This window comes from Rousettus aegyptiacus, unplaced genomic scaffold (genome assembly GCF_014176215.1).
Source record: "Rousettus aegyptiacus isolate mRouAeg1 unplaced genomic scaffold, mRouAeg1.p scaffold_m13_p_17, whole genome shotgun sequence".
Lineage (NCBI taxonomy): Eukaryota > Metazoa > Chordata > Mammalia > Chiroptera > Pteropodidae > Rousettus > Rousettus aegyptiacus.
Genome location: NW_023416292.1, coordinates 22,018,129 through 22,036,634, shown reverse-complemented (window position 1 = coordinate 22,036,634; position 18,506 = coordinate 22,018,129). Strand labels below are relative to the sequence as shown.

At 64.5% G+C, this 18,506-nt stretch overlaps 1 protein-coding gene across 2 annotated transcripts in view; it reads left to right on the top strand.

Annotated features, from left to right (window-relative positions):
- Positions 1-9,717, top strand: part of UCK2 (uridine-cytidine kinase 2) — a 33,921-nt gene extending 24,204 nt beyond the window's left edge. Inside the window, exons 4-8 of one of the 2 annotated variants that reach the window (XM_036234707.1) lie at positions 563-705; positions 4,336-4,433; positions 6,263-6,311; positions 6,745-6,924; positions 7,038-9,717. In XM_036234707.1, coding sequence (XP_036090600.1) covers positions 563-705; positions 4,336-4,433; positions 6,263-6,311; positions 6,745-6,884 — 430 coding nt within the window. In that variant the 3' untranslated portion in view covers positions 6,885-6,924; positions 7,038-9,717. Of the gene's footprint in view, positions 1-562; positions 706-4,335; positions 4,434-6,262; positions 6,312-6,744 lie in introns of both variants that reach the window. The other variant, XM_016148568.2, reaches the window with a different exon arrangement.
- Positions 9,718-18,506: the final 8,789 nt, after the last annotated feature.

Sequence of the window (18,506 nt, the reverse complement as noted above, 5' to 3'; positions counted from 1 at the left end):
AGCCGCTCGGGCCGGGCGCGGCCACCTTGCTCCAGGCCTGGCCCCGTCCCCGTCCCCGTCCCCTGCCTGCTGCAGCCTGTCTGGGGAGGGGCGCTGGCCACAGAGAGCCCCGGGGTGTGCGCGGGCCGGGGCGTCTGTCTGGGCGCTCCCTGGAGCAGGCCGGGCATCGTCACCGGCTGTGGAGGGGGCGGGCTCAGCGGCCCCTGGGCCTGGGCCGCGTCTGCCGAGGAGGACCCCAGAGCCCGGGGTCGCGCGTCTTCTCTGCCAGCCGGACGCCGTCTCCTGTCCGTCTCTGCCGGGGCGTTCTTCCGTTGCTCCTTCTCTCTGCCCCTTCCTTTCTCCTCCCGCTGCCCCAGGACCGGGGGAGGGGCAAGGTTGTCGGCAGGAAACCGCGCTGTGTCTGGAAGTTTGGAGCGTTGGGCCCGCGGACGCCAGGCCCGACACTGGCTCGCGAAGGCCGTGGGCGGAGGCGCCGCGCCCGGTTGCAGGCGTCGGTGCCACGGGGAAGGGCGCGAGGCCCGTCCCTGCCTCTCCCTGCCTCACGCCCGCCCGTGCTCCGCAGGAAGGAGGAGACGGTGACGGTGTACCCCGCCGACGTGGTGCTCTTCGAGGGCATCCTGGCCTTCTACTCGCAGGAGGTGCGGGACCTGTTCCACATGAAGCTCTTCGTGGACACGGACGCCGACACCCGGCTCTCCCGCAGAGGTGCGTCACCCGCCACGCCGCGCCCCGCCCGGCACCCCTGCCCGTCCGGAGCCTGAGGCCCGGGCCTTTCCTGAGGGGTCGCCCGGCCCGGCCCGGCCCGGCGGGCTCAGCGCAGCCCGAGCAGGTCCTGCCGCCCAGACGACAGGTCGCGTCAAGCCGGGCTCGGTCCCTCCCTGTCGGCGGTCACGAAAGGCTTACGAGGTCCCAGAGGCGAAGTCGGACGTTTGGTCCTGGTTTCTGTCCATGCCGTCAGGCCTTACGTCCCCCGGGGCCGCGGTCAAGAGGGGGCACTGACTGTCGGGCACCCGGGCCCAGGAGCGCCCAGCGCCCGCCCGCCCGCCCGGGCCTCGCCCTGCCGGCCGGGCTCTGTGGCCCTCATGTTCCAGAAACTCTCGAGGGGTTTCGTCAGGCGGGGCAGAGCGGCTGCTCCCGCTGGGGGCCGTGCCGTGCGAGGCCCGGGGCGCTGAGCAGAGAGCACAGGAGACGGCGTGGCGGGCGGGGCCCAGGGTGCGGTGTGGTGGTGGCCGGGGAGGTGGACGGCGCACGCGCGTGTGCACACACAGCCACTCGCACACACGGCTCGTCCCAGGGGCCGGTGGCTGCAGTTCCCGGAGGCTGCACGGGAGACAAGGGGAAGCAGCTGGGCAGGTCGTAGGGACCAAGGCTCCCTATTCGGTTTCTAGTGGACAAGGGGGGGCTCCCCAGGGATTGGGGCACAGCAGGCCAGGTGGCCGGAGCCCTTGCCGGAAGGTGGTTCTGGCTGGAAATGCAGGTGAACGTGGCAGCCGGAGACTGTCTGGGGACTGTTTCCCGGATCGGGTGACGGGCAGGGCTGCCTCCTTCTGGGAGGGACGGGGGGGGGGGAGGGGGGAAGGGGGAGGGGTGTGTGTGTGTGTGGCAGAGCAGCGGGTCGGGCGACCGAGGCCAGGAAGGAAAGGTGCCCAAGGTGCTGCGTGGACACCCAGGAAAGGACGAGCTAGCCCCGTCACAGCAGATCCTCGGCAGGAGGGGTCAGGGGTGAGGGGTCGTGAGCTCCTCCAGAGGCTGACCTCAGAGCGAGGCGTCCTCGGCTCGTGCAGCCGGTTGGCGGCGTGCCCGGCTGTGCGCCTCATGCCGGGCCTGCAGCCGGGGCCAGCAGGACGGACAGGCGCGGTGCGGGCCCGGGCTGTGCTGTGCGCGGAGCGCCGCCTCTGCCGCAGGCTGGGCCGGGGTCGGGGCTGCGATGAGGAGAAGCGGGGGCAGGAGGGGCCCGTGCCCAGGCCCGGCAGACCCCCGGCTGGCTCTGCGACCTCCCGGCCTTGGGGAACAGGCAGACCTGGTGTTCAAGGTCGTGACCTTGGCCAGGCAGCAGCCACAGGGTCTTTTTTGACTGGGAATTGAGGCCTGAGCTTGGCCGTGCCTCGTGCCTCTGCCTCGGGGCCTGGCTAGTCACCTGAACCTACAGAGCCGGGTGCTGCCTGCTGCCTGCGGCCCTGTGAGCAGCGTCGGGCGTGGGAGGAAGAACGCTGGAGTCCGTTTTCCTGCTGCGCGTGTGACGGTCGGGCCCCCCGGGGCGGTGGTGACGACCGCGGTCGTGCTGGTCCCTGAACGTCCAGGTCGGGTCTGCCCTGCCCGAGGGGCGGACGTTGTTTCCGTCAGGACCGGTGAGAACCTGTGCGTGGTCACGTCCTCGGGAGCCGGGGACGCCGGGTGCGGGGGGGCGGGGGGGTGAGCGGCCCGTTCACGCCCACGGCCACGGCCACGGCCAGCAGTGAACAGGACCCTCCCTCCTGCTCGCGCTGGTGCTTCCGTGAGGCGGGGGCGGGGGGGGCAGGGCGGGGCGCTGTGGCCCCTCCGGGGTTCTGCAGGTCGGTCCTGCAGCCCGCGCCCTCCTGGGTGCTCCCCGGCAGACGCCGTTTTGCCCTCTCTCCTCCGCCTGCACGTGTCCGGCCCTGGCGGGTCACGTTCCTGGTGACCCGGGGGACGTTCGCACGCGCCGTTTCTGCCAGGCCACCGCCCCCATGCAGGACAAAGAGCCACACAGCCGTCCAGGGGGTGGGGAGGGGGCGGGGAGCCAGGGCCGGCCGTTGGGCAGCAGGACACTCCTCGAGGCTTGAGTTAGCCCACGCTTTTGCCCATCTGTGTGTCACATCCTGGGCATGTGACCCTCACATTCCGGGGTGACCGTTGGGGGCGGCCGTGTGGCCCTGGGGGCAGAGGAGGACGGAGACGGGGACCCAGCACTGCTGCAGGCCCCTAGCCCGTGCCCTGCCGTAGGCCCCCCTGCCCGGGTCACACAGACTTACCAGCCTCAGTGTCCTGATCCGTCTGAGCTTTACTGGGGGGACGCGCGTCCCCTGCGACCTCTCACACCGATGGGTTTAACCACCGATGCGTTGTGCGCACCCCAGTCTTGCTGAACTGTCCACGGCTTGGGCCGAGCGGAGGGCACTCTGTGGATTTGGAGGGGCACGCGGAGGCCGCGTGGGGACGGTGGCCCCGTGTGTGGCGTCTGCCCTCGGCCCGCCTCCCACAGGCCCGCAGCTTGGCCCGGTCACCGTGATCAGGGGCCGAGGCGAAGACGTGCCCTCCCTGTCCCCTGCCCCTGCCCGCCCTCGCGTGGCTGTGGACACGGTTGTCCAGGGGCGTACGTCCACGCCCCAGAAACCTGTTCCCCAGCATTCCCCACTGCAATACCTGAATCTGTGAGCGATGGTCGAGGGGTGCCAAGCGGCCGTCACGGACCCGGGAATGGGTGCGGTGCCCTGGGAAGGGTGGCGCATGTCATACCTCTGACCTGACCTGATGCCTGCAGGGGCAGCCCTTCAGAGAGACTCGCCTTCGCAACGCACTGCCGATCGGGGAGACTGAGGCCTGGGGGGGTTTGTGTGCAGTGGCTGGATCGGGATTCCAGAATGCCCCTGAACGGGCGGGGGGGCCTTTCTCGTTTTTGGCCAAGGATTCTATTTAAAAAGGTGCTGGAAGGTCCCTGACTGGACTGCCCAGGAGGAGGGGCAGAAGGAGGTGAGTCGGGGTCCATCCAGCTGCTCCCCGGCTCCTGCCCACCATTTCTCCTTGGTTTCCCTCTTTCTCTGAGTGGTTTTGTTTGCAAACCTCAGCGCATGAGCTGAGCAGGAGCATCTGACCACAGCTGGACCTCTGCCCACCCTCCACCTCCCGCAGGGCCCGGAGTGGGGGCGGGAGCCAGAGCGGCAGGGCGGGCACAGCAGCAGAGGGTCCCCGGACGGCACACGGGCAAGCAGGTGCAGGGGACGGGGTCGAGGCGGCACCGGAGGTCTCCTGGCAGCCCGCCCTGGCCGGGAAGCCCGCCAACTCCCTGGGCCCAGGCGACTTCCTGTTGTGAGCTCTCCAGGACCAGTGTACTTTTTTATTGTGTGCACTAAATTTATTTGGGTCAAATGCTGCTGAAGCAAGAGGCCTCTTGGCCTCGGCTGGACAGCCTTTGGCCGCAGAGAGCGCGGCGTTGCCGCCCCCGCCGCCTGCGGCAGGAGGTCAGGACGCGGCCGTGGGCCCCCCGAGGCCCGGCTGCCCTGCGCGCAGGGCCCCCGCCTGGACGGCCACGGGGCGGGCGGGCCGGGGGCGGCCCGTGCGGCGCGCACCACCGTCCTGCTCTCCTTCTCTCTCCCGCAGTGTTGAGAGACATCAGCGAGAGGGGGCGGGACCTGGAGCAGATACTGTCGCAGTACATCACCTTCGTGAAGCCCGCCTTCGAGGAGTTCTGCTTGCCAGTGAGTTGCGCTCTGGGTCTGTTACCGAGTCTGGAAATTAAATCCATCAGACGCACGCGGCTCCGAGTGGCCGCCGTCCTCTGTGCTGAGGGCCCCGGGCGCGGCATGTCCCGCCCGCTGCCCTCCAGCTCTGTCCTGCCCCTCGTTTTCCCGCTGGCCCGTAGGTTCCCGTCGTGGAACCCCAGCGGGCTCTGCACTCCCTGCTGGGCGGGTTCGGGGTGTTGGGGGGCCCTTTATTGGAGGACAGACTCGGCCCTCTGGCTCGGAGCCTCGCTGCCGGGTTCCCCTCCAACGCCCCCCTGCGCTCCGCCGGCCGCCGTCCGTGCGTCTGCCCCCGCGTGCCTTCCCGTCCGTCTGTGGGGGGGGTGCAGGGGGCGCTGTGCCCGGAGAAGCTTCCTTCCGCCCTGGCAGCTGGGGACTCTAGGGAGGTGGCCTTTGCAGAAGGAAGGTTGGGGGTGGGGGAGCTCTCAGCTTTTAGCGAAGCAGTCCTCACTCGGCCCAGGAAATACCCTCGGCTTCCTGGGGAAAAACAAAAAATAAAAAACGTTGACGGGGACTGCCAGGGACCGGAGGACGGGGAGGCAGTAATCTCAGGGGACTCCTGGCCTGTGTCAGGTGTCGTCCGCAGGTTGGCCAGGATGTGCTCTGACTCCCCCGGGACTAACTAAGGTCTGAGAAGGGGAGAAGGTGGCGCTGGGCCCGGTCTGGGTGATATTTTGGGGGAGACTGGGAAGAGGTTCAGAGCGAGGCCGAGTGCGGGCATTTCTCTGCTCGTAATGATCCTTTCTCCATTCCTGGAGAAATTCGATGCCAAGCCGTCTCGGTAAGCCCATGGGTATGTTCCGCGTCAGCCTCGGACTTCCCGTCAGGCTGAGGCGGACTCTGAGTCAGCCTGCGAGGCTGGGTCACAGGGTTAGGGTTCCGGGAAGGTGGCGGAGGCAGCCGAGCAGCCGTGGGATTCTGTCCATCCGTCTGTCCAAGGCCTCTCCTGCTCTTTCTAACTTAATAAGAACGCGAAGCACATTTGTTATTGGACATACATTTTCTGCCATTGAACTTATTTGAAGTGGAGCTCAGAACTCCGCACGGGTGTTTTCTGGGGGTTTTTCCTTGTTCCCGCAGTCCAGCCACGCCGAGCGCAGGTAACACCAGGTCGCAGCCGGGTGGGCCAGGAGCTCGGACCTGGTGACTCCGCCCAGGCCGGGCCGGGCCTGGCCCTGACGTGGCTGCGTTTCGGCTGTCCAGGTCTGGAAGCCACACCAGGGGACGATGCCACCCTCAGGGCGTTGCTTGTGTGTCCTGACCTGCACCTCGGTCATGCACACCCGGACACAGTTCCGGGCCCACAAAATCTCAGCAAAGTAAAACAATAGAAAAATAAAACATAAAAAAGAATTTTGTTAATTGTGGCCTTTAAAGAAAAACAGTGTGACTGACGACAGAGCCGGTGAGAGTCGCCTTCGGCGGGGACGGCGCTCGGCCTTGGGCTGGACGGAGCACGCTGGGGCGAGGGCCGAGGCGAGCGCCGCCCCGGGGGGTCTGCGCGGCTCGGCTTCCCGCGTCCTCTCGTGCGGGGCAGGCGGCTACGCGCTTGGTCTCAGAGACCGTTCTCTGTGCTGGGTCAGCCACGCTGAACGTCCTTGATGGGAAGCCGAGAAAAAGCTGGCTGGGTACAATCTGGATAAAGTGGATAAAAATGACTGTGTTCAAAGCCTCGAGCAGCCGGCCCTGGGACACCCGGGTGGCGAGAAGCCGCCCCCACGTCCCCTGGGGGCACACGGCCGCCTCTCTCGAAACCCCCGTAACGCGCTGTGCATCTCTTTCTGCAGACAAAGAAGTACGCGGACGTGATCATCCCTAGAGGCGCAGACAATCTCGGTGAGTCCTCCCGGGGGCCACCCGTGGGGCGGGGCAGGGTGCCATCGTGACACGGAGCATGTCCGCCCACCCTGGGAACACGCCTGTGCAGGCGTGCGTGTTGGCGTGGGCAGGGACACTCCGGGCCTTGTCCCCATGCCTGGCTTTGGTCTGGACACCGCCCCAGTAGGGGGCACTCAGTTTGTCTCTCATGCTGAGAGAGGCAGCTCTGTCCGCGATGGCCTCTGGTGGGCTGGCCCGCCGTGGGGTCGCTCCGCGTGGGCCGGGGGGCGGCGTGTGCTCAGAAGCCCGTCCCCCAAGGGCACCCTGGTCCCAGGCGTCACCCGTCTCCCTCTCAGACTCTCCGGGAGGCCTGGGAGGTCGGGTGACGGGCAGGCGGCCCCGCGCGCCTGCCCAGCCCTCCGGCCCTGACCCCGCTGCCCTCTCCCCACAGTGGCCATCAACCTCATCGTGCAGCACATCCAGGACATTCTGAACGGGGGGCTGTCCAAGCGGCAGACCAACGGCTATCTCAACGGCTGCACGCCAGCACGCAAGCGGCAGGCCTCGGAGTCGGGCAGCCGGCCGCACTGACCGCGGCCGCTCTCCGCAGGGGACGGAGGCAGCAGCGAGGGTCTGTCCACCTGTCCATATGGTTTCCTGTGACATTGCTTATTTAAGAAAACACCATGGAGATGAAATGCCTTTGATTTTTTTTTTTTTTTTTTTTTTGGTACTCTGGAGCAGCAAAATGAAACAGAACTTGACCCTGAGCTTACACGACAAACCGTGCCAACTACTGGGGATGCCTAATCACGAAGCCAACATGTAACCAGTTATAAATACATACGTATATATATGTATATATATACATATATATATATAAAGGATCTATTTTTGTGTAAATGTACAAACACTGTAAAGCTGTTTGCTGTAAGTACCTTACGGGGGGCCGTGCTGTCTGGGGACTGGAGCTGGCATGTCACCGAGGGGGGGGCCATCGTGTCCGGGGCGGGGTGCAGGCTGGGGCGTTGGTGGGGCGGGGGTGAGGCCGGGGCTCCGGAGGCCTGAGTGCCTCTTCTTGGGGCTGGAGCGTATCGGCATGTCAGTGAGAGACGCTCTTGTCTTGGTTTCGAGTTAAAATCAGGCAGCACCCCAGAGAAAATCCGACCCGGGAAGAGGCCTCGGCCTTGCCCCGTGCCCGCCTGGCCTCCTGGGTGGGCATCAGTCAGCAGCCCCTTCCTGGCTCACTGCCAGGCTCTGCGGAAGCCGGGGCTGCCCTTCCCCCGGCAGGGACTGGAGGTCGCTTCTGAGGAGACGCTGGCCCCCGCCCCCCGGCTGCGGGGCACGCGGGGGCAGGAGAGCTCTGCCCGCACGGGCAGCGGCAGCTTTCGATCCCCGAGACATGGGGGTTTGCAGTGAGGTGGGCATGGCCCGCGCCAGGCAGCGGGGTTGTTGCTGGCTGCATCACGGACGGGCTGGGTCACTCGTGAACAGCCCGGCCACGTGCAGCGCACGTGGCCAAGCCGGGGCGGCAGGATGGGGAGGGGGCGTTCGCGTCCAGGGCGGCATCTCAGTTGAAAGCACCGGGGTGATGAGCCCAGGTGTCCCCAGGGCGCTCTCTTGGGGGAAACTTCCTTTTTGGGAAGAAGTGCAGATTCCTGCGTTCTTGGGGGGTGGGGGAGGAAGTGGGGGAGCCAAGCGAAGCGGAGGGTTCTGACCAGAGCCCCGAGGCCGCAGCTCCGAGTTGCCCTGAGCCTCGTCCAGCTGTGCCGGCCGCCTGGGCGCCTGGCCCTCCCGCCCGCCTCCCCCGGGGCTGCCGGCTCCGGGCGCCGTCTGCGCCCGTCCGACGTGTGGCTGTCACCACTGTGCCCTCGAACGCGGCCCCGTCCGCTTCAATTCGCCTTTTCTGGACTGTTTGACTCTATCTCTGCTGTTTCAAAGTCAGGCCTAACGCCAGCAGAGCTTTGCCGGCCGTGGCGTCGGGGGGACGGGGCCAGCTCGGGGGCCGGCACTCCGGGGTCAGGTCCTGGAGCGCACGTGGCAGAGTGGACACCCGATGCCGTTCAGCCGCGCCTCACGCGGTTCTGAGATGGGGGCGGCAGGCCCGGGTCCAGACCCCCTGTCCCGAGGGGCCCATGCCACCGGCCAGTGGGCAGTGCGCTCAACTTTACTTGAAGCTCCCAGGTGCCAAACCGCTTAGTGCCTTGGCTCTGTCCCACCACCCCGGGGGACGGGTTCTTCTCGCTTCTGAGCCGTGGCTGGCCCAGCTGCCACCGCCTCCGCCCGTGGTGTTGGGACCAAGCCTCAGTGTCCCTGAGTGGCCCGGTCCTAGCTGGGAGCAGCACCAGGCCGTGAGTCTCCTGGCACAGCTGCCACCACCTGTTGGTGGCCTGGCCGGGGGCACCGGGCCACACTCGCCGGGCAGTGATCAGGACGCCCGGCCTGTGCCGCCCTGTGTCTGGGGCAGGGAAGGGGCGGGGGACACCTGGCCCTCTGCTGGGCTCAGCATCAGCTGAGTGTCAGAGCTGGGCCTTTCCAGGTGCAAACCCGTGGCCTGGTGCCCTACGAGCCCCCGGAGGAGACGCCGCGACCCGCGTTGCTGGGTTCTCTGCCGCCCGGGGAGGAGGCGCAGACGGGCAGTGGGCGACGTTGCTCGAGCGTCGCGGGGTGCTCACTTCCCGCGCCCTCCCGCGTGAGGTCCTCCGCCAGGCACCGCGGGAAGGCTGTCCTGCTCTGCTCCGCGCCGGCGGGCGGGGCGCCTGTTCCCCGGGCAGCCCGAGCCCCTGGCAGGGAGACAGCAGTCAGTCTGAGGAGGGCGCGGGCGTGACCTCAGGCGTCTGTCCTCCAGCTGGAAGACGTGGCTGGACAGCGGGTCTCTGAAGGACAGGCCGCGGGCAGAGGTCGGCATCCATGCAGCGCCCTGCTGTGGGCCTGGCTGCCCGGTGGCCATGGGACGCGGGCTTCCTGCCTGTCCCATCAGGTCGCCAGGTCAGGCCGAAGGCTTGTGCGTGCATCAGAGCTGGTGGGGAGCAGGGCGGGGGCCCAGGCGGGGACAGGTCCTGGGGACACAGACTGGGCTCTGCCACTGCCGCCAGCACCCCAGTCCTCAGGGTGCAGTGGAAGGGTCGCTCTTGCTGTCAGACCAGCAAGGCGGGGTCGGGCGGGCTGTGGGGCCGCGTCTGGAGCCCGGCACCTCCTGTCGCCCTGTCTCTGGGCCTCTGTCCCGCTGGGCAGAGGGCGGGCGCGAGAGCAGAGCCGTCCTGCCTCAGGAGCGGGTGGGCAGCTACGTACGGACTTCGGCCTTTTCCCCTTTCGGATGCTTGCTCCCCCCCTTCCTTTCTGCCGCCCTGCCTTTATTGTCCGTAGTTGCAAAAATGACTACATCCTATGTACTTGGCTGTAAATAAAGACTGAACCAAAAAGAGCCACCGCGTGCCTTCCCTGTGTCGGGCGGGAGCCGCAGCGGAGGCTGCGGGCGGGGCTGGCAGACCCGTGCGGAACCCTGGCGAGGCACAGCCACGAAAGCCGGGCCGTGTTTTCTGGAGGCTTCTGTTCCCCGGACGTCTGGCTTCGCGCTCCTGCTGACGTCACCCAGGTTAGGCAGTGTTCCCCCTCACTGCCTTCGCTGGGCCAGTCACCACCCCCACCTCGACTTCTGCAGTAAACCATTGCAGGGAGGAGAGCCCAGTTAAAACGTGTGAACAAGTGCAAGTTGAATAGACACACATGTAACTAATTGAGAGAATGTATTTGTTTGTTGGATACTGATTCATCAATCCATGCAAAGGCTCACCTAGCTCCCTGTGTTTACAAGACCTAGGTCGCCCACCACCGAGGATTTTAAAATAATTGGCTTCTGTGCTCTGAGTAGCACCCGCCTGTCTCAGCTGCCCCTCACCCACTGCCGCCCAGGCACCAAACGAGCCTCGTTAACGTCGAGGACGCTCTGCGCCTTCCTGCCACCGGCTCCCCTGACACACGCTACCCCATCAAGGAACTGAGCAGACTGAAAGGCACTTTCAGGTGGCAGGGCCCACCTCGGGAGGCTGCCAAGGTGCCTCTACAAGAGACTGTCGTCCGGCTTGCGTGGTTCACGGGTGGTGGCCGTGCTGGCCGGCTTCGCTGTGTGATCCAGCTCACGTCTCCCCGTCCACACCTGCCCTCCATAGGCCACTTCCGTCCTCGGAGCTGGGGGCTTTGCTTGGGGCTCAGCTCATATCCCAGAGCCTCACCCCTGCTCCCTTGTACCTGGGACAAGGTGCGGGCCAGGGGGCCCTTGAGCGAAGCTGCTTTGTCCTCCCGTCCTCTGAGCCAGCCTTCTCCGCAATGAGCAGGCCCATTGGCTGGTGCAGCTTTAATTGAACCATCATCTCATTTAGAAAGGGACCCGTTAGGACCCGCCTAAAGGTTTCGCAGAGGAGGAGGCCTGGGGAGTGGGGCCAGAGACGGGTTGCTGTCACCCTCTGGGGCCGGCGGCGTTTAGATAACGATATTAAAGCAGTTTCAGCAGACCATCCTGTCAAACCCGGGACGCTCCCCCACGTGCTAATTCTTGGGCTGGGCCCGCAGAGCCGCACAGACGTTTTTTAAGTAAATGATGCACTAAACCCAGAGCGGCCACGTGCATCAGCTTGGGACGAAATGCAGGAGCTGGGGCGGGAGGACGAAGTCGTGCGCTACGCGAGGTCACTTGTCACACGGCCCCCCCCCTCCCCCGAGGGTCTGTTAGAACCGGATGGCGGTCCCCGGACTCCCCCGGACGTGTGGCCCAGAGCCGAAGCCGCCCGAGCTCGGGGTCGGTGTTTGCTGAATGCCGGCTGTGGGGGCCACCGAGGCCCGGCACGGCCTCGCCCGCGTGCGCGGTGGCGTGGTCCCCCGAAAAGCCCAGACTCGGACAAGGTAATTCCAGTGACAGAAGCTTCAGGACGCCCCGTGGGTACCTTGCACTTTCTTTTCAGTTGCTGAAATGTCCCCGTCTCGTGGTAACTTTCACAGCTGACTGTTCCAGCTGCCAGGACGTTCTGGTCGCGTCGCTGGGTCCTGAAAGCAGCGCTGCCTGGTACGCGAGGGACGCAGCCGCTCCAGCCGCCCGGGGCGGGACAGCCCGGAGCCGCGCAGCTGCTGCGGCGCGAGCCGATGCGCGGTGCGGCCACGGCGCGCGCGCGCCATCTAGCGGCGCCTTCCGAGCTCAGCAGCGGGCTTGCCGGAGGAGGGAGCAGCTGGAGCCCCGGGCCCTGGGTATTTAGTCATTCAGATTTGCGGGGTTCCCCGCCCTGGGACCCCTTCTCTCCCAGAAACGCGGGCTGTGCTGTTTAAGCCTCTTCCCTGCCTTGAATGTGTTCCTATGTGGTTCCTATTTTTTGGTACCACTATAAACAGTATTTATAAAAGTTCCCGTATCCAAGTGTTTGTTGGTAGTGTGTAGAAATGCAATTGGTTTCCGTACACTGGTCTTACCTTGCAGACTTGCTAAGCTCACTCATCAGCGTTAATACTGTTTTTCGAGCAGGGATAAAACTGCCTCGGCCTCCCATGTCTAACCATGAGATTTCGAGATTTCTACACCTGCTTTTATTGTCTCTACAGGTGATACTTTTCTTACTTTAGTGCTTATCTTTAAAAATTAACATGCGTACCTGACAAAAATCTCTCCCCTCCCAAACGGTACCTGAGCTCTAGAAAGCTTTAACTGATCACATTTTTTATATGAAGACTTCTCATTGTTCTCGGTGTTCTGCCGATTGCCTCGAGGTATTGAGATGTGTGTTTATTTTCAATCATTCTACTTGCGTTTCCTGATTGGCCTGGGCTGCGTGTTTCCTGCATTCCGGAAAATTCAAAGCTCTTCTTTCTGATGGCAGCACCTCGTCTTTCTGTTCTCCCCCTAGCTCTGCGGGTCCTGGGTATGAGACCTTTCTCGCTATGTCTCTTCCTCACGTTTTATTTTTCATCTTTTCGACTTTTCAAGGCTACCTTTTTGCAAAGTTTCACTTCTTGTCTCTTCAGCCATGTTTAGTCTGCCTGTCCAAAACAAAGCCATCAAGTTTTTAATTCCATTACCATAGTTTTAGCTTGAAAGGAAAAAAAAAACTATTTTGGAAGCAGGCGCCACGTTAGTGTGAGATGCACGGAGACGTCCGAAGAGTGTCGCAGAATCTGCACCCGGGTCGCTCCTGACCAGAGAGTGGACGCAGCCCTGGCCAAGCTGTGCCCAGTCCTTGGCCGGTGGGCTGTTTATCCTAGAACTGGCCACTAGGTGGCGGGAGGGAGCCACCATCGGTCCAGCGTTTCCCGTTACCTTCAGAGCAGCTGGAGGACAGGGTCAAGGCAGGGAGCACTCACTGGGGGGAGCCCTCCCTGCCCTCAGGGGCCTCGGTGGTGGCCAGAGGACCCCAGTGCTCAGACAGGGAGCGTGAAAGGCGCATGAGGATAATGACTGCGGGTCCTGGACCGAGGGGGTCTCAGGAAGGGGGGCTGTGGACGTCCTCCCCCGGGGACCCGGCGGGAGCCCGCGGGGCCTGTGCCGCCCACCTGGCCGCATGGTCGGGTCGGCGCCCACGTCTTCCTCCCCAGGTCCTGCTCCAGGCCTCCCGGCCCAGCTCTGCCCGCGACCAGCCGCATGAACCTGGAGGAACCGCCCTCGGCTTCGGTTTCTCCACGGCGGACCGTAACACCTGTCTGCCACTTCCCGGGGCTGTGCCACATGTAAGCGAGATAATAAAGGTGAACGTGTGTGAAAATTCATACGTGCTGTGTACTTACGAGGCTTTAAAATCATTGTTTTTATAAATTTCCCTAAGATCCCTCCCCGGCCTGGGCAGGTCGGGTCTGCCGGGGGCGTCGAAGGAATTGATTGGAGCGCAGTCTCTTCCAGAAGCATCACACACGTCGCTGTACACCGGGCTGGCTCCCATGAAGCCGGGGGCCGGGGGGACAGCTGTGTCACTGAGGTGCTGGGCGTGGCCCTGACACTGGCCAGCGTGCCGCAGCCTGGCTCCAGGGGGCGCCTCCCGGAGCGGGAGCACCTGTCTCAGGCCCTGGGCAGGGGTCCGCCTCCGCCAGGGTGCGGCCCCGAGGAAGGGGAGATGGAGTGCGGAGTGGGCTGCGTGGTGGAGCCTGACCCTGTCCTAAGCCGCCAACAAACCCCCGAGAAGAAAAGCCACTGTCACTTATCCAGAGCAGTGTGATCAAGGAAGCAGGTGGCTAGTGGGGGCCCCCACCCCACTCACTCCAGACGGAGTCCTTCCAGAACCCAGCCATGCCCACGGGAGGAGGGGAGAAGAGGGTGGCCTGGAGACGTGTCACCGTGCCTGTGGCCCCCTGCCCCACAGAACTCCCCAAGAGATTCTTAGGTCCCTCTGACACCAGAGCCTAATTTTAATGCAATCTGTTTATCAGTGTGATCACGATCTGTGTTTTAAAAACGTTAGCTGGAGTGAGATTTCCAGGCGGAAATTTTGCGGGGGTACGTGCGCGCGCATGTGGGTGCACGTGTGGGTGTGCGCGCGCATGTGGGTGCGCGTGTGTGTGTGTGCGCATGCGTGCGCGCGCGCGCGGCATCCTGCAGTTTCCTCCTTTTGCTTTCCTCAGTTTCGGTTACTCGAAGTCAACCGCAGTCTGAGAATATTAAATGGAAAACTGCAGAAATAAAAAAGGTCCCCGCTTTCCGTTGCTGTGCGCCCAGCGGCGCGCTGACGTGTCGCGGGGCCCCGGGCGCCAGGGCAGCGATGCCCGCGGCACGGAGGTGCCGGGCGGGGCCGCGAGGTGCTCCTGGGCTGTGGCCGGGTCAGCTGCCGCCTCGTCACGCCGGCCCGTGTCACCCGCCGCGCGGCGTCACGGGGAGAAGGGCGCGTGGGCGCAGGAAGGTGCTGCGCGAGGGGCCACACCCGCGGGGCCTGGTCACAGCCCGCCGTCACAGTAGTTCTGTGTCCCTCCTCACGTCGTCGGTCCCCTACGGGCCGACCGTGACCTGCGCGGTCCCCCGCGCGTGTGAGTGTGTCTGTGTGTGCGCGTGTGCGTGTGCAGGAGAGAGTGTGGCGTGCGCAGGGCTCCGTGTCTCCCGCAGTCTCGGGCACACGCGGCATGCATGGGTTGGGGGCTACCACCCGCACATGCTTCCTGGCACCTAAACCGTCTCCTCTCAGGGTGCTGGGCTTCGACCCCCCACCAGGGGGCGCGACGAGCTCTCCCACAGTCCCGCCCCCGCCTTTCCTAGGCCGCCTCTGCCGTGGGCCTGTCACCCACCCGGGACGCTTCACTCCTAGGAGGTGGGCTGTGTCCCCTGCTCTCCTATTGAAAATAAATACACGTGCACGTGCGGAATCAGGTCATCGGTCAAAAGCACTCATTTGGGTTAGGGCTCAATTCCCCCATCTGGAAGGTGAGGACCAAAATGGCCCCCGCTTCACAGAGCTGTTGATCCGTTTAAATTCGGCAGCCTACGGCTTCCGCGTGGCATTGGAAACCGCCAGCCCCGCAGATACAGAGAGTAGAGTGGAAGCTGCCCGAGGCTGGGGGTGAGGAGCAAGGGGCGGTGCTGGCCAAGGGGCAGAAACCCCGGTTATTTGTTAAGTGAGTTCTGGGGGGTCCAATGCACGGCGCGGCGATACAGTGTCATGTACTTCGGAGCTGCCAAGAAAGTAGATCTAAAATGTTTTCACCGCAGAAAAGGCAATGATGTGACGTGGGGGTAGCCTTAGTTATTGATTTTGGTGGTAACAATCTGCAACATATAAGTGCGTCGAAACACACGCTGTGCTCCTTAAACTTACACAACGTTGTATCAATTACATGTCGAGAAAGTTAGAAAAAAACTAGATTCGATAAAAGGGATGAAAATTTGGGAACCCAAAAAGGGCGGCGTGAAAGTGGAGCAAGACTTGGTGAGCGAACAGGGGAAACGGACGGACGGGAAACCGAGGACGGGGAGGTGGGAAGGGGCGGGGGAGCGCACGCGGGAAGGGAACTTCCGGAGGGGCAGCGAGCAAAGGCCGGGCCGGGAAGCGGAGAGAATGCGGGAAGAAGAGAGGAGAAAGAACGGCCGGAAAAAGCAAGAAGAGGGAAGCAAAATGGGAAGGAGGAGCAAGACGGGACAGCAGCGGACTGTGGCCGGCGACGCCCGTCACCGTGGAGAGCAGCGGACTGTGGCCGGCGACGCCCTTGCTGACAGTGCAGAGAAGGGGAGAAGGCGCGGCCGGGGCCGGCTCGGCAGGCAGAACGCCCAGGCCAGCAACTTCCAGGCTAATTAAGTGAAAGATGATGCGATTGATCTGTTTGCTCCCAGACGATGGGACTTGGTCAGCATGAAAACCGATGAGTTTAAATTTCTCCTCCTCGAGCCTGTGAGACGGCTTCAGCACCTCCCCTCAGCCCTGCATCCCGACGTGGGGGGGGGGGGGCCCAACCCCCCACGGGGGAGGGTGGTCACTTCAGGGGGTGGAGGGGGACGTGGGGATGGCCTGGCTGGGTCTGTTCGTGTAGGTCATTTTGGCAGCGCTTCGGGGGACGAATGGGACCCGGCGAGAGGAAGCGAGACCTCGCGTTCGCCCAGCCCCCTCCCCACTTCCTCTACCCAGTGGGTCCCGTCCGGAGGGCGGCCTGGACGCCCGAATCTCCTGAAACTCCCAGTGCCCTGGTCCTCCAGCCAGTGGCTGTCTGCCTCCTTTCGGGTCATGCACAATGACGGGGCGTTCGCCCCCTCTCAAGCAGGGTCCCCTACGGTGGGGCATCTCCAATGGTGAGAAAACTTCCAGCAGATGTCGGCTTGAAATCTGCCTCCTCATAATTTGTACCCACGGAGCCTGATTCTGCCTCCGGTGCTCTGCGGCCAGAGTCACCCCTCTCCTTCCGGACGGCCCGCTCAGTCCCCGCCGAGAAACGACACTGCCTCCGAGCCTTGAGAGGCGGGGCCGTCCCCAGAGCAGAGGCCTCGCCCAGGACCAGGTTCTCTCCACAGCTGGGTTTTTGTCTCTCCATCCGCAAACTCCGCCGTCCGTCTGTCCCGCGTCCTGTTTCTTCAGAAGGCTCCCTCTTCCCAGCCCAGTGCCCTGGGACCCCAGTGGAAGCTCTGAGTCCCCCCACTTCTCTTGCGAGAGTCTCGCCCGCACCTCACACGTGGCCCAGGCACACGGCCGGCCTGCTCGCCGGGGAGGGGCGCCCTCCTCCAGTCCCCCCTGGAGCGCAGACTCCCGGGGGCGATATGGGGTGGGGTCTGAAAACCCTCCTGCCCCTGGAGACGCAGCGTGCAGGGCGGAGCCCCTCCCGGGGGTTCTGGTGCAGGCGGGAGAGGTCTGAACGAGCATGGGGGGGGGCGGGGGACGCGGGGTGGGGGGGTCCGGAATCCAGTGGCAGATGGTCGGGTCACCGTCCCGCAGGAGGTGAGCGCTGCCGGGTTCTGCTTGGCTTGGCTCAGGGCCGCCTGCACCCTGCACCGTGAGCAGCAGGAAGGCGGGTCTGGGTCTGGCGGGTGCTGGGCCCGCCCCCCACCGGGGGGGGGGGTTGGGAACAGCACGATGGCTTTGGGACAGGACTCCGAAAGGTGGAGGCTCTGAAACCGTAATGGGACCGACTGTCTTCCCCCCAAGTAGCCCAGAGAGGTACTGGGGGAGGCCGCCTTTAAACACCCGTGTAATTTGCACTTAAAAATAGGAAGAAGCTCATGAATAATTTGTGAGTCATGAGCAAGCCCCTTCAAAACACAGTCATGAATAAAACATCCCACCGCCTCCTCTAATGGCCTTTGGTGTTTTATTGATGGCTCGCCCGCCCCGAGTGCTGCTGGCCCTGCGCCTGGGTGACCGTCCCCGGCTGGGGGCCCTGGCTGCCAGCCTGATTTGCTTACACGTAAATACACCCCGTTTTGGCCCATTCGGAAGGGCTGCCTCAGCCCCCTCTGGTAGGAGAAACATAATTATGGGCATGGGAAGCGCTGCCCGGCCCACGGAGGGAGGGACCTGAGCCAGCGGCAGGTCTCATCGGAGGGGTGGGCGAGTGGCCGGAGCAGGTGTGAGTGCGTCTCCCGCTGTATCGCCCCGCAGAAGCCGGCAGTGGAGAGTGGGCATGAAGGGGCTGGAACCCGAGTGGAGTGACAGCCAGGCTCTGCCTGCCCCAGGCTGTGCACCCCAAAAGGCAGGGGACCCAGAGGAGCCTGGCTTTGCATCTCCCCGGGAGTCTATGGGTGCAGGCACCGGCCGGAGGCCCTGTTTTCAGGCAGAGCCCCCAGCCCTGAGCGATCGCTGTCTACACAGGCTCAGGAATGGGCGAGTGGGGAGGAGGGGCACGGCAGGGCCATGGCTTTTAAAATTAAATGAAAGAAGGAGAGAGAAAGAAAGCTCACAAGAAAACATGTGACGTTGAGAGCGAGGGGCTCCGAGGCTGGGACGGGCAGGGCCTGCCTGGGAAGTGGCCGTGGCTTCCCAGACGACAAGCCCACCTGGGCCCCCTGGGAGCCCGGGCGCTGAGGCGGGTCCTGGGACTCCGAGCGGTCGCTGGAGGGTGGGACGTGTAGAGACGCTTCCAAGGTCATTGACCAGGTCTTGGGGCGTGTCCGAAGTTTGTGGAGGACAGAGGAGTGGCAAGGACAGCAGGGACGGGCCAGCAGCCGAGGGCATGCGGCCCAGCCGCGGGCTCCTGGGCAGCTGGAGACTGCTGGTTGAGGCGCCCCCCCGGGTGCTGACCGCTCTCCCCCACCCCCCTTCCCTGCTCTGTGCCCCACCTTGGAGCCCTGGGCTCGAGCCACCCGGCAGAGTCTCCTGCCTTGATGCAGAAGGGGTCACGGGCGGGGGCCGAGCGAAGCCGGCAGGGAGCGCACACCTGGCTGGGACAGGGATGGGCCGACCCCCCTCCACGGCGCCAGCACCCCTCCAGGGAGTCGGGGCGCAAGGCGCTCGGGGGAGAGTGGCTCCTGTCCTGTGGGACCTCCGGCTGTCACGTGGCGGGAAATCATCACGAGCGTCTGCGGCCCGCATCGGCCCCCACGGTCGTGGACGGCGCCCCCGGAGTCCTGGGGTGTGGGGTGGCAGGCAGCACAGCACACACAGCCGGAGGGGACGTGGGTGCCGTCTGACCCGTCCCCGCCTCCGCCCTGCCGGACGCAGGCGCAGTTAACAGAGTCCAGCCTCATGCACGGGGAACACGGTGCCGCCCGCTGCAGTGGGAATCAGGCCACATGAGGCATCTCGGCCCTCAGGCTGCGAGGAGCCACTGCTGGAGACC